This window comes from Mesocricetus auratus, unplaced genomic scaffold (genome assembly GCF_017639785.1).
Source record: "Mesocricetus auratus isolate SY011 unplaced genomic scaffold, BCM_Maur_2.0 Super-Scaffold_100014, whole genome shotgun sequence".
NCBI lineage: Eukaryota > Metazoa > Chordata > Mammalia > Rodentia > Cricetidae > Mesocricetus > Mesocricetus auratus.
In genome coordinates, this window is record NW_024429197.1 from 13,771,248 (window position 1) to 13,790,743 (window position 19,496).

General features: G+C 42.6%; 1 protein-coding gene across 1 annotated transcript; it reads left to right on the forward strand.

Moving 5' to 3' along the window:
- Positions 1-30: 30 nt before the first annotated feature.
- Positions 31-19,431, forward strand: Rbbp4 (RB binding protein 4, chromatin remodeling factor). The gene is made up of 12 exons (XM_040756565.1): positions 31-188; positions 749-896; positions 6,178-6,323; positions 10,751-10,924; positions 11,263-11,378; positions 11,493-11,653; positions 11,754-11,880; positions 12,554-12,631; positions 14,222-14,298; positions 14,962-15,019; positions 15,327-15,437; positions 18,466-19,431. Exons 1-12 carry the CDS (start codon positions 173-175, stop codon positions 18,529-18,531), a joined length of 1,278 nt encoding a protein of 425 aa, XP_040612499.1. The 5' UTR covers positions 31-172; the 3' UTR covers positions 18,532-19,431.
- Positions 19,432-19,496: the final 65 nt, after the last annotated feature.

Below are 19,496 nucleotides of genomic sequence, written 5' to 3' on the forward strand. Positions count from 1 at the left end.
GCGCTTTCCCATTGGCCAATGTTGGCGCGAAGGCACGCGAGCCGGCCCCCCACGCACGGGCCGCAGGAAACAATAGAGGCCGCGCGCGCCGAGCAAGCGCCCGTAGCCTCCCCGCCCCTCCTGCAACGCACGACCCCGGGATCCCCCAACCCCTCCCGGCTCGCCTGCCGCCATGGCTGACAAGGAAGGTAAGTGTGCCGAGGCGGGCTCGGGAAGGAGGCGCCGGGTGGCGGGGCTGTGTCGTGGCTTGTTACGCGGCCTAATACGGAGAGCAGGCCCGACTCTGGCGAGCCCAATCCCGACAACTCCGGCTTGAGAAGGGAGCTCCCCGCGGGGCGGGATAACGGCGCGCTGGCTCCTCGGCGGCGGCGGATCCGGGCCGACGCCAGCGCCCGGGCCCGGTTGAGTGCGACGCTCCCCGTCGGTCCCTCTGCCTGCGGGGACTCGGGACGCCGCTCCCCACCTCCAGGCCCGATGCGCAGGCCTCCTTTTGGGTTCTGTGGACTTGGCGCGCCAGTGTGCTTCGAAGCTGGGCAGCATCGCCCCAGAGGAGTAACGGAGTGTCTGGCTGGGGTGGCCCGAGCACTTCCGGCCCTCCGCGGCCGAGAGTAGCTTTGGTGCCTGCGACCTAGGAGATTAAGACGAATCTCCATTTCAGTAGCAGAACCGGGTCGCTGCGCTGGCGGCTACAAGAGGTTTATTCGTGTTCCGTTTCTGTTCGCTAACTTGCTTTTTAAAAACATTTCAGCTGCCTTTGACGACGCGGTGGAAGAACGTGTGATCAATGAAGAGTACAAAATATGGAAGAAGAATACCCCTTTTCTTTATGATTTGGTGATGACCCATGCCCTGGAGTGGCCCAGTTTAACTGCCCAGTGGCTTCCAGATGTAACCAGGTGACACCAGTCTCTCTCTTGGATATTACTTGGTAGTTCATGTCTTGAATTGGTTTTCCGTGTTTTTTTTTCCTCCAGTCAGTCAGACGCAGCAATATGATCAGAGTCTATGAGTAATGTTTATTTTCCTCGACTAATAAGTTAAAAAACAAAATAATTTTGTAATTTATCTTGCAATAGAAAGCGTGTAAATGTGAAAACTTGACAGATTTAGAAGAAAGACATTGTCTGGTTGGTAGATGTCTGAGGCTTTAGATAAGTCGTGAACTAACACCTGAAGAGGGCTGGGGGTGTGTAATGTTTAGTGTATGCTGGCTGGGACTTTGACCCTTAGGCCTTAGAGTGAAATTGCATACGCAGAATGTTCTAACCAGGGGAAACATCTGTCAACTTGAAATACCAGGACTAGCTTGCAGAAGGAAGCGGTGGGTGGCAATACAAAGATAAAGGTGAGTTAGGTTATTGTTGATGTAAACTTGGCAAAACTCAGTATTCTTTTGAAACTCAGTAAGGTATGTACAGAATCTGTTATGAGAGTCGTTAGGTTCAACAAGTCTCAGAAATTTGGAGTAAAGAGTTGTTTTGCTTGAAGTGCTAGGAATTGAACCTTGTCCACGGAATGCAGGCCTCTGAGCTACATCTGTTTTGTGTGTGTTTCACTAAAATAAAGAAGAAGGCTGCTGCCTCTGCAACACTCTGGAGGAAAATGGAGACCTTTATTTGGAAGGGTGCTGTGCAAATCCTTGGCAGAATCTAGAAGTTTGGAGTTGCAACTTTTGAAAACGTAATCGGGTTCAAAACTAGTTGGGCACTCAAGCTTAGTGGAGTCGCTTCTATCTGTCCTCAGTAGTTAAACCATTTGTGTGGCAGTACACAACTGTAAGCCCAGCACTTAGGAGGTAGAGTAGGAAAATCGGGAGTTCTGAGTCTATAGATGTGAGAATTTTCTTTCCTTGTTGACTTTATCCAATGGGGTTGTCTTAGAACTACACTCCAGAAGCTCTGCTTTACAGTGCTTTAATCCTTCCAGAACACTAGAATGGTATTCTGTCCCTTCTTTGAAACTTAATATTCCTTGTTTCTTACAGTATAAAATTCAGACTGCCTTGAACTGGCATTCAAGAAATTAGGCAGTGATTTTTATCATCTTTCTAGGTTTTCCGTTTCCAAAACTAGAGTTGGGCTTTAGTCTCAGTTCTGTTGCTTAGTACCTGTGTGATCTCAGCCACATTGTCTAATTTTCCTAAATAACAAATATTTTTCAATTCAAATTGGAATACTTCTTTATAGCATTGTGGTGTTTAAATCTAGCTCAGCCCAGTATTAATTTTTTGTTTTACTGAATTAAACATAGGACCTCGTGCATACTAGTTTAACACTCTACCCCTGAACTATAGCCTCTTAGCCATTCAATTCCAATTATTTTGTGTCTTTCATGTGACACATACTGCCTAGTATTTATGTACATGACTAATTACTCTTACTTTAGAAAAATTGATTTTACTTATATGGGTGGTGTTTTAGTTTGCTTTCTATTGCTGAGATAAAACACATAATCAGAAGCAGCTTGGGGGGGTGTTATTTCAGCTTATAGTTTATAGTCTGTCATGGATCCCTGGAAGCTAGACTGAAGCAGAGGCCATGGAGGAACAATGCTTCCTGGCTTGTTCGGTTTGCTTTCTTAACATAGCTCAGACCCACCTGCCTGCCCGGGGATGGTGCTGGCCGTGGTGGGTTAGGCCCTACGTAAGTCAGTAAATCAAGAAAATAACCCCACAGAGTTGCTACAGGCCAGTCTGATGGAGGTAATCAGTTGACTTTTTTTTTTTTTTTTTTTTTTTTTTTTTGCCAAATGACTCAAGTGTGTGTCAGGTTCATAGAAAGACTAACCAACACAGCGTTTTTATTTCCTGTATGTATGAGTACCTGGTGTCTGGGGAGACCAGAAGAGGGTGTCAGATCCCCTGGAGCTCCATTTCCAGACAGTTGTGAGCCATCATGTGGGTGCTGGAAACGGAACCCAGGTCCTCTGCAAGAGCATCGAGTGCTCTTAGCCCCAAGCCATTGCTCCATCACCTGCCCTTGGTTCTTTAAGGAGTTGTATCTGTTTTTTTATTTATTTTAAATGTATGTGTTTGCATGTTTTGTCTGTGCATGTGTGTGCAGTATGCTCGGGTTTACCGAAGCCAGAAGATAGCATTGGATCCCCTGGGTCTGGATTACAGACAGTTGTGTGCCTCTATGTGGGCATTGAACCAGGGTTCTCTGGAAGAGCAGCCTGTGTTCTTAACTGCTGAGCTATCTCCAGCCCTAGGGAATCGTGTGTGATCTCAGTATTTTCTGGTAGGAGCATATGTAGCTCAGTGGTAGGGTGTTTACCTGCATGTATAAAGCATTAGTTTGTGCAGATGGTACAGTAAATAAAAAAGCGATTGTGAGGACCACATTTCAAACCCCAGCACTGGTGTACAATGCCAGGTAGGCATGGCGGCACACCTGTAATTCCAGGACGTAAAGACAGGATCTCTGAAATAAACTAGCTATACTAGCAGAAGCGGTGAGTTCTGGGTTCAAGGTAGGTTTGTCTGAAGGAAAGGGATCAAGAAACCCATTGTTAAGTTCTGGCCTCTGTGTACAAGCACACATGCATATGTACATACTAGAAGGAAAGAAAGAAAGCCAACTCTAGGTTCTGAGGGGGTCCCAGCAGGTATCATGGCAGGGAAGTGAACCCAGCAGAGAGAGAGATAAGAGTAAAAACTCTGTGCAGATTGATTTGCCAATCTGGATCAGACTTCAAGGAGTTTATTGCCAGGCAGTTCATTATCATCATATTTAAAACAATACAGTCAGGGGGAAAGGTTCTAGGCAACAGTCACTCCAGTTACATGTGCACAATAAGGCATAAAGTATAACTTCATAGAAATTCTTTTACAAAGTGCATGTGAACATGAAGGTAGATTCTTTTGGATTTTTTTTTCGAGATGGGGTTTCCCTGTGACTTTGGAGGTTGTCCTGGAACTAGCTCTTGTAAACCAGGCTAGCCTTGAACTCAAAGAGATCTGCCTGCCTCAGCCTCCCCAGTGCTGGGGCTAAAGGCGTGCGCCTCCACCGCCTGGCTACAAAGGTAATTCTTATAGCTAAACAAAAAGACCTAGAATCTAGTGTGGTCTCTGACTGGTAGTATAAAGGTCAGCGGGCCACAAAATACTGGTGACCCTAAGCATGGGTCTAGGGAGGGAAGAGTTTGCAATAATCATTCTGGGGAATTAGGGTGAGGTGTGTCCCCACAGATAGCAAAAGGCTCATTAGGTCATTAACCTCCACTCTCAGCTTTCTGGATGCAGGTGTTGGATTTGTATCTCCTCCATTGAGGAGACACCCTTGTGAGATTAACATTCCTGGTTCTCATAGTGGCTTCTCTGTGCTCCCAAAAAGGTTCTAGGGAGAACTACAAAACAAGGATCATCTCTACTTCCAAAATGATTGAAGCAGTGTATTCAGTAACTAGCTCTGTAGACCAGGCTGTCTTTGAACTTACAGAGATCTGCCTGCCTCTGCCTTCCAAATGCTGGGATCAAAGGTGGGTGCCACTACCACCTAGCTAATATTGTTTTTCTTTTGGGGAATATAAGAACTCTTGCACGTGACCAGGCACAAACTCTGCTGTTGGGTTTTATGCCCTAGTTTCTCATCTCTTTTTGTCTCTTTCATCTTTTAACCAAGTTCTTGATAAACAATGATATATATCAACCAATTGTTTTCTTCTCATCCATTGTAAAGTGTATTATTGTTAACTTTTTTATTTCAATAAACTGGGAGAAAAGTAAATTTCACTATAGTGTTTTAATTCTTTGGCCATGTTAAATAAAAATTAAATACTGGGTTTGTGCTCTGTCTGGCCTTAATAGAGGGCCATTAAAAGTAGGAAATAGAGCCGGGCGGTGGTGGCTCACGCCTTTAAACCCAGCACTCAGGGGGCAGAGGCAGGGGGATCTCTGTGAGTTGGAGGCCGGGCTGGACCGACAGCCTCCAAAACAATACAGAGAAACCCTGTCTCCTTAAAAAAAAAAAATAGGAAATAGAGGCTAGCAAGTTGACTTGGTGCATGAAAGTGCCGATTGACAGTTTAAGTCTGGTCACCTGGGTCCATATGATGGAAAGAGAGAACAGATCCACAAAAGTTGTAATTTGTTTTATTTCTATTGGGCGGAGGAGGTGTGCATTCCTAAGTGTGTGAGTGGGTGAGTGTTCAGGGTCTCCTGGAGCTAGAATTTCAGGTGGTTGTGGATCACTTGGCATGGGAGCTGGGAACTGAACTCAAGTCCTCTGTAAGAGCAGCAAGCACTATTAATTACTGAACCATCTTTCTGGTCCTACTTTTTCAAAAGAAAACAGGATCTTGGGTAATGACTCAGTGAAGTGCTTGGAACATGCAGTCAGTCCACAAGACAAGCAAACAAAAAAAAACGAGGATGGTATAAGCTTGAAGTCTCAGTGATGGGGATATGGGAAATAGGATGATCCCTCAGACTCAACAGACAGCCACGCTTACTTAGTTGGTGAGCTCCAGGCCAATAAAACAGGTCTTATATTAATGGAGGTGAATAGCCTCTTTTGTTTTTGCTTTTTCGGGACAGGGTTTCTCTGTGTAATAGCCATGGCTGTGCTGGAACTCATGTAGAACCTCCTGCTTCCTGAGTTCTGGGACTTAAAAACCTGCGCCACCACAACCAGCCATGAATAGCATCTTTTTTTTTTTCTTCTTCTTCTTCTTCTTCTTTTTTTTTTTTTTTTTTTTTTTTTTTTTTTTTGGTTTTTCGAGACAGGGTTTCTCTGTATTGTTTTGGAGGCTGTCCTGGAACTAGCTCTTGTAGACCAGGCTGGCCTCGAACTCACAGAGATCCGCCTGCCTCTGCCTCCCCAAGTGCTGGGATTAAAGGCGTGCGCCACCAACGCCCGACCCATGAATAGCATCTTAAGAGTGAGTGACACTTAATATCCTCCACTGTCCATATAAAGTAGGAACTAATTCTCATTATCTCATTTGAATTTGCTTGGGGTTTTTTGTTACGTGTACATTGCTTGACTTTATGATTTCTTGGGTTACAAACATGATTTTTCCATTTTGGTTACGCTGCCCCCCCCCCCCCAAGGTTTCTCTATGTTGCTTTGGAGCCTGTCCTGACCAGGCTGGCCTTCAACTCACAGAGATTCACCTGTCTGCCTTAACACCCGGCATGTTACCATCTTGAATAGTGACAATTTCTTGTTATTACAGGCCTGAAGGAAAAGATTTCAGCATTCACCGGCTTGTCCTGGGAACACATACATCAGATGAACAAAACCACCTGGTGATAGCCAGTGTCCAGCTTCCTAACGATGATGCTCAGTTTGATGCATCACACTATGACAGTGAAAAAGGAGGTAGGACTGACTCTTCAGAATAGGATAGAAGAAGTAATGGTGTATAACTTTCATGTCTGAATTGTCATTAAGGAGGTACATAATTTGGTTGGGCACAACTTGTGTGCCTGGTGCCCATATAGGCCAGAAAAGGGTGTTCCTCTGCAAATGGAGTTATAAGCATTTGTGAGCCACTAGGAATAGAACCTGAGTACTCTGCAAGGTGCTCCTGACTACTAAGGCATCTCTCCAGCCCCACATCCTAAATGTTTACAAGCATGGGTGGCAGGAGGATCACAAGTTACAGGCCAGTTTGGGGCTAGTTAGTGATTTCCCTGGTTGAAAATAGAAGCGATAGTCTGCACAGTCCCTAAAGCATACAGTGTATCTGTGCTACTGCAGTTTCATTGGGGATACAGAGGTAGAAAGTCTTAATAAAAACTTAGAGGGGTAACCAGTAGCAGGGGTGGGGTGGGGGTGAGAAACACTAAATTATCCTTGTTTGTTTGCTTGTTTTGATTTTGGGGACAGGGTTTCTCTATGTAATCCTAACTGTCCTGGAACTTGAACTGTAGACCACCAGGCTGTTTTCACCTCAGAGATCCTCCTGCCTCTGCCTCCCAAGTGCTGAGATTAAAGGCTGTACCACCACTGCCCAACCGCTAAATTGTTCTTAAAGGTTTAAGACATAAGAAATGACGTGGTACCCATTATATTCATAAAAGATTTTAACAACCTAATTTTTATGAGATACCCTAAGAGTTTAACTGCTCATGAATACTTTTTTTCAGGATCGCATTTATTTGGTCAATTCCCTTTATGGCCTTCATACCAAAACATCAAAAAAAAGTAGGGTCAGTAGGAAAGTTTCCTTGAATAAAACCCTGTCTCAGACAAAACAACAAAAAATAGATAGTGGGCTTCCTTTATTAACATTTATGCTCCTTATAATCAGTGCTTAATATTTCTCGAGATTAGCAGAAAGAACCCTTCATTATGTGTAAGTTTATTTGGGATACCCCTGCTGGCCAGGATTACAATTGTGTTATTTAGCTCCTGGTCATTTGATCTTCAGTGGTACAGAGTGCAAAATAGGTTATTGGGGTAATAGTCAACTACAATTTTGTGTAATTTGACCAAGTAAATAGTTTTTGGAGAGTTAGTCTCTGGATACCTGCATATGGCTTGGTTGGAGAAGGAAAACGCTGGCTTTTTTATTATTATTAACAAGCTTGCTTCACATGTCAATCCCAGCCTCACTCTCCCCACCTCCCCCAGCCCCCCACCCAATTCCCACTCTGTTCCCCAAGGAGACTGAGGCCCTCCATGGGGGATCTCCGGAGTCTGTCATTTCATTCAGGGCAGGGCCTAGGCCCTCCCCGGCAAACACTGGCTTTAAGAGTGAGGATGGGTGGAGATCTGATTTGCCACTATCTTAGCTCAGTTTTTGGTTTCCAAAACAGGGTTTCTCTGTGTAGCCATGACTGTCCTAGAACTTGCTTTGAAGGCTGGTCTCAAATTCACAGAGATCTGCCTGCTTCTGCCTCCCAGGTGCTGTGATTAAAGGTGTACACCACCAAACCCAGCCTAGCTATGTGCTTTTAGGATTAATCGTCTAACCTGAGTCCAGTTCCTATCTGTTAAATGAAATGACTTGTCTTTTTTTTATGATTTCCTGGGTAATTGAACCCAGTGTTGTATGTTTAAGGCTAAATGTTCTTTCTACCACTGAGCTACATCCTCAGATCTAAATGAGATAAATGATGTTTGCATTGTATTTGGGGGCTGGAGTTATAATTCCATTGGTAGAATGCTTGCTTTAGCATGTCCGAAGCCCTGGATTCAGTTATTCATACAACAAAATAAATGGGGTTTTGTTATAGGCATGAACAATTCTGATTACTATTATTTCATGTATGTATTAATATATTATGTTATATAGAAGACATGCTTTCCCCTGGGGCTGGAGAGATGGCTCAGCGGTTAAGAGCACTGACTTCTTCCAGAGGTCTTGAGTTAAGTTCCCATCAATCACATGGTGGCTCACAACCACCTTGAGTGCTTGAATGAGATCTGGTACCCTGCTCTGGCATGCAGGCAGAAGACTGTATACACAATAAATAAATAAAATATTAAAAAAAAAATCCCCTGAAAAGTAGTGCTAATACTTTGCTTTCTTGAAGGAGTTCACACGTTAAATCCCACATTCAGTAAATGATGTGAGTGGCATGGTTGCACGCACTTGTGATATGACATAGCCTTCCAGGCTGAGATAGAATGGTCAGATTCAAGACCAATCTGGGCACACCATAACTGACTCCTGGTCAAAAACAAAAACAAACAAACCAGTGAACCAGCTGGAGAGTGAAGTCATTGGAATCCATGGTAGGAGAAAACTCCCAAAAGTTGTTCTCACCTCTGCATGTGCCGTAGCATGTACACACCCACCTACAAAAGAGGTTAGGGAGATAGCTCAATTGGTAGAATAGTTAGTTGCCTTGCATGCACAAGGCCCTGGTTTATAAACCACATATGGTGATATATAAACACTTGTTTTTGAATAAGCTTTCATGTAACCCATAACCCAGGCTGGCTTGAACTTGTAACCATCCCTGCCTTCTGCTATTGTTAAGAAAAAGTGTACAGTTATGAATTGCTATCTTTTCCTCTGATGCCCTCCCAACTTTTTTGTCCTTTGAAATGCCTTATTCCAAGATTTCGAAATATCTGTTGTTTATTTCTAGTACTTTAACTGATACATTTTGGTCTTTCTGTTTATTTTGCTGCTGGTCGAGTATGTGACTAGAATTGAGTCCTAGCCAGGTGTTGATGGTGCACCCAGCACTCGGAGGCAGAGGCAGGTGGATCTCTGTGAGTTTGAAGTCAGCCTGGTCTACAGAGCGAGTTCCAGGACAGCCTCCAAAGCAATACAGAGAAACCCTGTCTCAAAAAACAAAACAAAAAAAGAAAAGAATTGACTTCTATTCCCTGAATGTTTCTCTTGCTTTGGGGAGTTGGGACAGTATGCTGTCTACGACTGAGCTGCTTCCTCTCACTACAGCTTGGTTTTGTGTGTGGCGTAGGTGTGTGCCATAGTGACAGATGGGGAAGGAGTATCACAGGTTCAAGGCCACTGTGGTCTGCATATTGAGATTCTGACTGAACTGTCTCACAATGGCTTCTCTTCCCCAGAAATAGTAACAAAAAAACAGTAATTTGAGTAACAGCTATGGATTTTTGAATTTGGTTATCACACTATTCCAGGGTTACACACCTTTTCCCCTTTACCTATAAGTGGATAGGCCGGGTAAATGTTGGAGAGTAGTGATTTTAGTTTATCTCATCAATGATGGGTACAGTTATGTCTAAATGTATGAGTTTCTTGGGTATTGACTTGTATCTCAGTGATAGAACACTTGTCTAGCATCTGCAAGACTCTGGGCGCCAGAATTTGTTTGTTTTGAGAGATTACTAATCAAGTAAATTACTTCTTACCTTAAAAAATGAAATGAGGGCCAAGTGGTGGTGCACACCTTTAACTCCAACCCTCGGGAGGCAAAGGCTGGTGGATTGCTTGAGTTCAAGGCCAGCTGATTATAGAGCTAGTTCCAGGACAGCCAGAGCTACACAAAGAAACACACACACTCAAAAAATATGAAATGAATTATAAAAATTTGGTTATTGGGACTGGAGAGATGGCTCAGTGGTTAAGAGCGCTAGCTGCTGTTCCAAAGGACCCAGGTTTGATTCCCAGCACCCACATGGTGGCTCACAACTGTCTGTAACTCAAGTTCCAAGGGATCTGACACCTTCACTCACACCAATGCACATATAAAATAAATTTAAGGTTTTTTGCTTTGTTTATTTTGTTATTAGGTTTATTATGTATATAAGTGTTCTTTCTGCATGCACACCTTTATGCCAGAAGAGGGCACCAGATCCATTATATAGGTGGTTGTAAGCCATTGTGTGGTTGCTGGGAATTAAACTCGTGACCTGGAAGAGCAGCCAGTGCTTTTAACTGCTGAGTTATTTTTAGATCAAAGGAGATTTGAAAACTGCCAAGAACAAGCTTTTAGCAAGGAATGGTGATCATCAAACTTGTAATCTTGGCACTTGGTCAGGAGAGTTGCCTCGGCTAGGCTATAGAATGAGATTCTGTGGAGGAGTGGGGGGAGGGAGAGGTGAGCCTCTACATAGTGAATTGAAGGCCTGTCTGAGATGTATGGTCACAACCTGCCTGAAGAACAAACAAAAAGAATGACTCACAAGGTGTGCACCATCACACCAGGCTTGGAATTCGTACCATCTTAATTAATTTCAGTTGGCAATGTAGTACTTACTGCTAATCTAGCTGTAGTTACAGATGTAAAAAAGCACTTTAGTTCTCTAAAGGGGTCTATTTTATACCACTTGGTTCATTAAGTACTTTTTGCTTATATATACAGAATTTGGAGGTTTTGGCTCTGTCAGTGGGAAAATTGAAATAGAAATCAAGATCAACCATGAAGGAGAAGTAAACAGGGCTCGATACATGCCCCAGAACCCTTGCATCATTGCAACAAAGACTCCATCCAGTGATGTGCTTGTTTTTGACTATACAAAGCATCCTTCTAAACCAGGTACCTCTACCTTTTAATCAGATACAGATTCTATTTACTAAGAAATATTTTTATAATTTAACATCTTATGATTTGTATTGATATGTGTGGGTATTTGATTCTTGAGCGAAAATGCTTTTTGTTGTTGTTGTTTTGGTTTTGTTTTTCGAGACAGGGTTTTGGAGGGTGTCCTGGAACAATGCTTTTATGTAGAGGAAAATCATGATTTTGCAACTTCAGCATTATATAGTTGGTCGTACTGGGTCTATATTTTATATAATAGGCATTTATGACATTTTGCTTAATAAGCACAGAGAGACAATAGACTGGATATTCTAGATGTGTCTGTTACTTTGCAGACCCTTCTGGAGAGTGCAACCCAGATTTGCGTCTCCGTGGACATCAGAAGGAAGGTTATGGTCTTTCTTGGAATCCAAACCTCAGTGGGCACTTACTTAGTGCTTCAGATGACCATGTGCGTATCCTCGCAGTTTTGATCCTAATCTGGGATGGTTGCCAATTGATTTCTTTTTGGGGGGAGATGTGGGAAAGTGAGAATCTTTATATAATGGTTAATTTTACATTTAAGACCATCTGCCTCTGGGACATCAGTGCAGTTCCAAAAGAAGGGAAAGTGGTGGATGCAAAGACCATCTTCACAGGGCATACAGCAGTAGTAGAGGACGTCTCCTGGCATCTGCTCCACGAGTCTCTGTTTGGGTCTGTTGCTGACGATCAGAAACTTATGATGTGAGTGGACCCCGTTGTTTATTTTTTAATACATACATTTTCAGAGTTTTGTATTAGTCACCATTTCAAGCTTCCTTTCCTATTCTCTCTTTAAATGAAGTTGGGATACTCGTTCAAACAATACTTCCAAGCCAAGCCACTCGGTCGATGCTCACACTGCTGAAGTGAACTGCCTGTCTTTCAATCCTTATAGCGAGTTCATTCTTGCCACAGGGTCAGCTGACAAGGTCAGTTTGCTTTGTTTGGGTTTGTTGTTGCTGTTGAATTGTTCAAGTCTTATATTTTATGGGTAAAGGAACTTCATCTACATGTATGTCTTGAGTGTGGTGTGCATGCCTGGTGCCTGTTGAGACCAGAAGAGGGTGTTGGATTCCCTGGAATTGGAGTTAGAAATGTTTGTGAGACATCAAGCGGGTCTGAGCTGATCCTCTGGACTCTTAATTACTGAGCCATCTTCAGCATCTGTTAAGTGTGTAGAGATATTTTAGTTAATGTTTTAAAGGTATTCTGTCTTAAATTTTTTTAAAGAGTTTTACCAGGCTGCCAAGCCTGAAGATCTGAATTCAATCCCCACGACCTAAACGACTAAAGGAGATTACCAACTCCTCTCCTACAAGTTGACCTCTGATCTCTGCACAGTTGTCATGGTACATGTGTGTGTGTGTATATATATATACACACACAGACTTAATTATTTGTTTGGCAGGGATGGGGGTACATATACCATGATGTGTGTGGGGGCTTAAAAGACGACTTGCCAGAGTTTATTTACTCCTTCCACTTTGGATTCTGGGATCGAACTCATGTTTGGCAGCAAGTGCCTTTATCCACTGAACCATCTTGCTGGCCCTAGGCTTTCCTTAATAAATTGATCTTGATTTCTTTTTCATTTGTACATAGACTGTTGCCTTGTGGGATCTGAGAAACCTGAAACTCAAGTTGCATTCCTTTGAGTCACATAAGGATGAAATATTCCAAGTAAGAGAAACCTAGGTTGCCTGCCCTCTTCCCTTCCCTCCCTTCTTTTCCTCTTTACAGAAAATTCTGTATGCACATATAATCCCAGCACTTGGGAAGCTGCAGTAGAAAGATGGCCATTAAAGAGGTCCTCTCACAGATCAGAGGTAACCAGGAAATAAAGCCTAACCCTCTGACGCAGAAGTAATTGCTGTTAAAACATACTGCTGTAAGACATTTTGAAGACTCCTTTGCAGTTTTTTTTCTCTCAAGCTTAAGTTTATAGTGATGCCAGACATGTCCATGCATGCCTCTAATCCCAGCATAAGGGTATCTGAAGCAAGACAGGCACAACTTTTGAGTTCACCCTGAGGTGACCACCCTAGTCTAGTAGGAGACCACCCTACAGTCATAAAAGCTACTAGTAATCTCAGCATCCAAAGGGAAGAGGGAGAATCACAATTTAACAGTCATCTTCATCTAAATAACCTAAGTGATGACCTGTTTTGTCATTGCCCTAGCTCCTTTCTCTTGGTTGTAGTGGTGGTCTTGCTTGAAGAATTATCTGAATTCTTCCCTAGCCATTAGTCAGTAATGCCATAAACTAACGTTTTCTTTCTCTCTTTATTTCATTTTTCTTCTTCAAGACAGGGTTTCTCTGTTTAACAGTCCTAGTTGTCCTGCAACTCACTCTGTAGTTCAGGGTGACCTTGAACTCACAGTGAGCCGCCTGCGTCTACTTTCCAAGTGCTGGGATTAAAGACGTGTGCCACCAGCATTTTCTTAATAGCCACATAATTTGTGTGGTTATGTTTTACCTAACATCATTTTAAGGAATGTTTGGGGGATAAAAGTATAGAAGTAGCTGGAGCCGGGCGTTGATGGCCCACGCCTTTAATCCCAGCACTCGGGAGACAGAGGCAGGCGGATCTCTGTGAGTTTGAGGCCAGGCTAGACCGACAGCCTCCGAAACAGAGAAACCCTGTCTCGTAAAACCAAAAAAAAAGAGAGAAGTAGCTGGAACTTGAACTCCACAGAGTGGTTTCTTGTGCCTATGGTTTTAGTGTGGGAGGTGGAGCTTAAGCAGGTGGATCACAGTTTGAAGTCAGCTTGACCCATATGCTCTGAAGCCCTGTTGAGAGACAAGGTGGGTGGGGTATCAAGTGACAACAAAAGCTAGCATCCTGTCTCTAGTAAAGAGCTGGGTCTTTTGTTGATTTGGGTGGTTGATTTTTCGAGACAGGTTTTCTTTGTGTAACAGTTCTGGCTGCCTTGGAACTCACTTTGTGGACCGGGCTCGCCTTGAACTTAAAAATATCTGTCAGTTTAGCCAGGCACTGGTGGCGCACACCTTTAATCCCAGCACTCGGGAGGCAGAGGCAGGCAGATCTCTGTGAGTTCGAGACCAGCCTGGTCTACAGAGCTAGTTTTCCAGGACAGCCTCCAAAACAATACAGAGAAACCCTGTCTTGAAACCCCCCCCCAAAAAAAACTGTCAATTTTAACAGTATTCACTGCCTTTTATTTACAAAGTTTTGTAGGATATAATTTGAGATATTTTCCCCTTCTATTTTTCTCATTTGTTGCGTTTTTCTTCACTCTTGGATATAGGTTCAGTGGTCACCTCACAATGAGACTATTTTGGCTTCTAGTGGTACTGATCGTAGACTGAATGTCTGGGATTTAAGGTGAGTTTTGTGTTGATTACCCTATTGGTGAAGTTACTGGTTTGTTTGCTTGCTTGTTTGGGTTTTTGTTTTTGTTTTTATGAGACAGTTTTTCTCCATGTAGCCCTGACTGTCCTAGAAATGGCTCTGTAGGTTAGACTAATCTCAAACTTCACTTCTCTGCCTCCAAGCCTGGCAAAATTAGTGTCTTTACATTTTTCAAAGATAGGTGCTCAGCTGTCTTAGAGTTTCTTTTTCTGTGAAGAAACAATTATGACCATAGCAACTCTTAAGATTTATTTATTATGTATACAGTGTTCTGCATGTATCCCTTGCAGGTCAGAAGAGGGCACCAGATCTCATTACAGATGGTTGTAAGCCACCATATGGTTGCTGGGAATTGAACTCAGGACCTCTGGAAGAGCAGCCAGTGCTCTTAACCTCTGAGCCATCTCTGCAACCCAACCATAGCAACTCTTTTAATTGGGGCTGCGGGAGTGGAAACAGAGTTCTACATTTTGTGTAGGCAACAGGAAGTTAACTGAGAAACTGGGCATGTCTTAAGGATATATGAGACCTCAAGGCCACACCTCCTAATAGTGCCTGTGAGCTTATGGGGGCCTGATTGTATTCAAACTACCACACAGGGTGATGTTTTCTGACTTAAAATTCTTTTTTGTTAAGTAAAATTGGAGAAGAACAGTCCCCAGAAGATGCAGAAGATGGCCCACCAGAGTTGCTGGTATGTTACAAACCTTCAGGCACTTTGGGATCTTTTTGTTGTTGTTGTTGTTGTTGTTGTCTTGTTTTGTTTTTTTGGTGGCAGGGGCTTTTGAGGCAAGGTTTTCTCTGTGACTTTGGAGCCTGTCCTGGAACTAGCTCTTGTAGACTAGACTGGTCTCAAACTCACAGAGATCCCCCTGCCTCTGCCTCCTGAGTGCTGGGATCAAAGGTGTGTGCCACCACTGCCCAGCTTGTCTTCTGTGTTTGTTTGAGCTGTGATTTAATGTTGTCTATGTTTCAATATCTTTGTTTTCATCCCTCTTCAGTTTATTCATGGTGGTCACACTGCCAAGATATCTGATTTCTCCTGGAATCCCAATGAGCCTTGGGTGATTTGCTCTGTATCAGAAGACAATATCATGCAAGTGTGGCAGATGGTAAGTGTGCAGCCATTTATTTAGGGGACATTAGATACATGAGGCCATCATTACACACACACACACTTTGGGTACAACTGCCATCTCTGCCCTGCTTTCCTCAGCTGTGTTTTTATGTGTAATTTTCTCTGGTAGTTTGTTTTGTGTTTTTTGGGTTTTTTTGTTTGTTTGTTTGTTTTTTGTTCTTTTTGAACAGTTTCTCTGGGTAGTCTTGGCTCTCTTGGAACTCTGTAGACCAGGATGGCCTCAAACTCAGAGATCTGCCTGCTGAGTGCTGGGATTAAAGGCAATGCGCCACCACTGTCTGGCTGACTTCTTTTCCTTCATCTGATTGTGCCACTGCTTGTTTTTAGTTTAGCTAATAAAAACTGTTGTGATGCTGCAGCACTAGTGTGCCTTTACTTACCTCTTAGATTTCAAAGATACTACCTGTAATCCAGCACTCATGAAGCTAAGGCAGGAAGGATGTTGCGAAAATAAGACCCTGTCTATATAACCCAGAAAAAAAAGAGACAGGAAAATAGTATTAGAAATAGAGACAATTACTGGAAAACTCACTTCTCAGAATGGAAATGGGTCCCGGTCATTTACACAGTGTAGTTTCCATCTAGTCCACATCCCAGAGCTTTTGGGATTTCTCTTGCACAGCTCTTGTTTTGTTCCATATAAGACAAGGATGGGATTCTAGTCATTCTGCTAACAGGCTGCTTTTGTGTGTTAATCTTGATGTCTTTCTCAATACATTTTGCTGCCCCAAATCCCACTTTTGAGGGCTGTGTTGTCAGAAATTGTAACTTGGCTGAAGATGCAACAGTTTATTAGTGCCCTTGTATGTTTATTTTGAAGTTGTCATAGCGTAGACACGATTTCTTTTACAAGATTAAAAATACAAGGTTTAGGTGGGTCATGGTGGCAGATGCCTTGAAACTCAGAAGACAGGTAGGCAGATCTGAGTTTGAGGCCAGCCGGATCCACAGGGTGAGTTCCAGGACAGCCTAGACTACGCAGAGAAACCTCATCTGGAAAAACAAAATAAAAGATTTAATAGGAATAACATGGTTGTTCCAACTCATACCTCTGAAAGCATAAGAGCCAAGAAAGTCTGGCCTTGCTTGTCTCTGGAGAGCATTCTCATGTAGCTTGCTCCTGGGTTGTGACTCCTTGAACTGTTTAAGTATTATATGTGTTCTGATGGTTATATGCTGAGGGTGTGGTGAAATACAAAAGAACAAGGTTGTAACTGGTAAAAGAAAAAATAGTGAACATCAAACCATAAAGCGTTGTTTTTAAGATAGTGTTGAGGCTGTGGAGACTTCAGGGATTTTTTTCTTGTACTGTTGCCTTCATTTATCTGTATGCGTGTGCACTCTGTGCATGAAGTGCCTCTGGAGGGCAGAAGAATGCATCAGATCCCTGGAAACTGGAGACTGATGGTAGTAAATACCATGTGGGTGTTAAGAACTGAACCTGGGGCCTTTCACTGCTGAGTTGTCTCTCTAGTCTCCGGTTAAGGGTTGTGTTGCTGCTGTATTTGTTTAAGAAAGGATCTCACTGTGTGGAATCTCTACTTCATAGCAGTCTACCTGCCTAGTTTTAGTTAGAGGGCAGCCAGGACTACCCAGAGAAACCTTGCCCTTGGTTGTGGGGATGGGTGGAAAAAGGAAAGGTTGCAGAGGGTGAACCAGATCCCCTCCAGGGTCACTGCCTCTATTGTGGGTTATGTCCATATAATAAGAGGTAGTGCATCTTGGACCTTGTCCTTTTTTGGCATAGAACTGCTAACAAACCATTGGAATTTCCAGCTCAGTTGCCATTGATTATGTGGCCCCTTTGGGCCACACTGGAGTCTGTTAACTACGGTTTTAGTTGAAGCTCCTAGATAGTCTCATAACTGAGCTAGTCAGCATAAGTGCTAAAATTTGACCACTTGGAACTCTCAACCTCCCCAGTGGGGAAGGAGGATTAAGCTCTTGGCTTGCCCTGTAATCTTAGCACAACCAAAAATTGGTAGTTTGAGCGTCCAGATTCTGGTTACTAGGAGAGAAGTAATGTGAATTCTATGCTCACTCCTGTGTTTCTCTCTTCCATTTTGTGTGTGTGTGTGTGTGTACACTCAAGGCAAGAGACTGCATACACGCAATACATAAACATCAAAATCTCTGTTCTGTGTAATCAGCAAATTTTTAAATCAGGCGAAGGTGTTACAAAACCTCCAAATTTCGTAGCAGTGTTGCATAAGAGTGATAAGATAAGCTTATAGATTTGGGGTTACAGCGATCCTCTGAGATGATGCCTGTTAAGTCTGGTGTTAATGAGAATTGATGTGACTAGGTTCTAGGTTACCCAGTTGGTATTCAGAGGGGGGAGAAATATCACACATTTGCTGTTGGATTTAATGTATTTCATCAACTAGTGTGGGGGATTGTGTTAATGTGAAAGTAGTTTTCTAAAACATAGCTTGGATGGTTTTATTTAAACTTACTATTACTGTTCAGGGTTTTGTTTTGTTTTTTTACGAGACAGGGTTTCTCTGTATTGTTTTGGAGGCTGTTGGTCCAGCCCGGCCGAGTTTTTTTTTTTTTTTTTTTTTTTAATACTCCAGTTATATATCACAAGAAATTTTGAAACACTTTTATCATTGCTAAAAATTCTGTACTTATAAGTATCACTGTTTGTATCTCGTAGAAACCCCTGGCTTATATTTTAGGTATTTCCAATGATTGTAATATCTGGTTAGAAGGTTCAGGAATGATGATCCTCCATACCTGGTGAAAATGCCCTGTACTGGGAGCTGTGGCCTGCTCCTTTTCTCTGAAACACACATGTCCCCGCTTAGAGTTCATGTTGTTTGTGCATTATCTATTGCTATTTTAGTTCAGCTGTAGCATGGAGTGCCTAGAACTGTATGGCCCTGTTTGAAATGTTATTCAGGGATGTTATTACCAGGCACTTTTGCATAATATATTATGGAAACTTCAAAAAAAATAACTGTCTTCATACTAAATACCCTTTCTTCTCACTTTGGCAGGCAGAGAACATTTATAATGATGAAGACCCTGAAGGAAGTGTGGATCCAGAAGGACAAGGATCCTAGACAAGTCTGCACTTGTGATTTAGACTCCCCTTGTTTTCTTCTGAGCTGGATTTAACACTGGTTTGAGACACAGACTTTGTTCAGCTATATGACTACAATAGGTGCCACCAACAGTACTATTATCCCAAACCATGGGTGTTTTCTAAATCTTAACTGGGGGACTTAATTCAACAAAGCCACAGACTTATATTTCAATTTTCTTCAGGAATTTTCTAGTAACAAACCCAGCCAGGTCTAAAGTAGCTTCAGAAATGGGGCATATTATGTGTTATTTTTCTTCTTAAGCTATATCCCCAAGTTTTTCAGATTCTCAAGTAAGAGGACAGAATGGATAAGGAATTAGAGCCAAGTGAAGTAGGTGTCTGAGCCATGAGTATAAATATTGCAAGAGTCATTTTTATTCAGGAATTAGGGGAGATTCAAGTCATAGATTTTAAGGTCCTCTCATCTGGCTTTCCAGGATGCACATTTTCCTATGTAAACCAGACTCTTGGTTTCTTTAGTTAAGACCACGCGTTCCTCCTTCCCCTCATATTTTTGCTCATTAGTATATTTCTTGAGCTGTTTCCATATTATTCTTTTCCTTTCTGTGAAATGGTTTTGTTGTGCAGTTTTTTGTTTTGTTTTATGAACTTGGGACCACCAAGTTGTAAGATGTATGTTTTTAACTGACAGTAATACCACTGGTGACTGTCAAGTTGAGAAAGAGTGTATTGCTAGTTTGTATTTGTTTTTAAAATTAAATTAATCCTTGATAAGAGTTGCTTTTTTAGGAGTTAGTCCTTGACCACTATAGTTTGATGCCATCTCCAGTTTGGTTGACCTGTCTCACCATCAGGCCTGTTACTCTCCATGACTAACTGTGTAAGTGCTTATAGGAATAAATTGCTTTTCTATGAAGCCCTGTGCTGCTGAGTTTTATTTAATATCTATCAAACACCAGTCTCTGGCCTCCCAGAGTTTTT

Coding starts and splice junctions, on each gene's coding strand:
- Rbbp4 (XM_040756565.1), top strand. Junction 897..6,177: donor TGGCTTCCAGATGTAACCAG/GTGACACCAGTC, acceptor TTGTTATTACAG/GCCTGAAGGAAAAGATTTCA. Junction 14,299..14,961: donor CTGAATGTCTGGGATTTAAG/GTGAGTTTTGTG, acceptor TTTTTTGTTAAG/TAAAATTGGAGAAGAACAGT.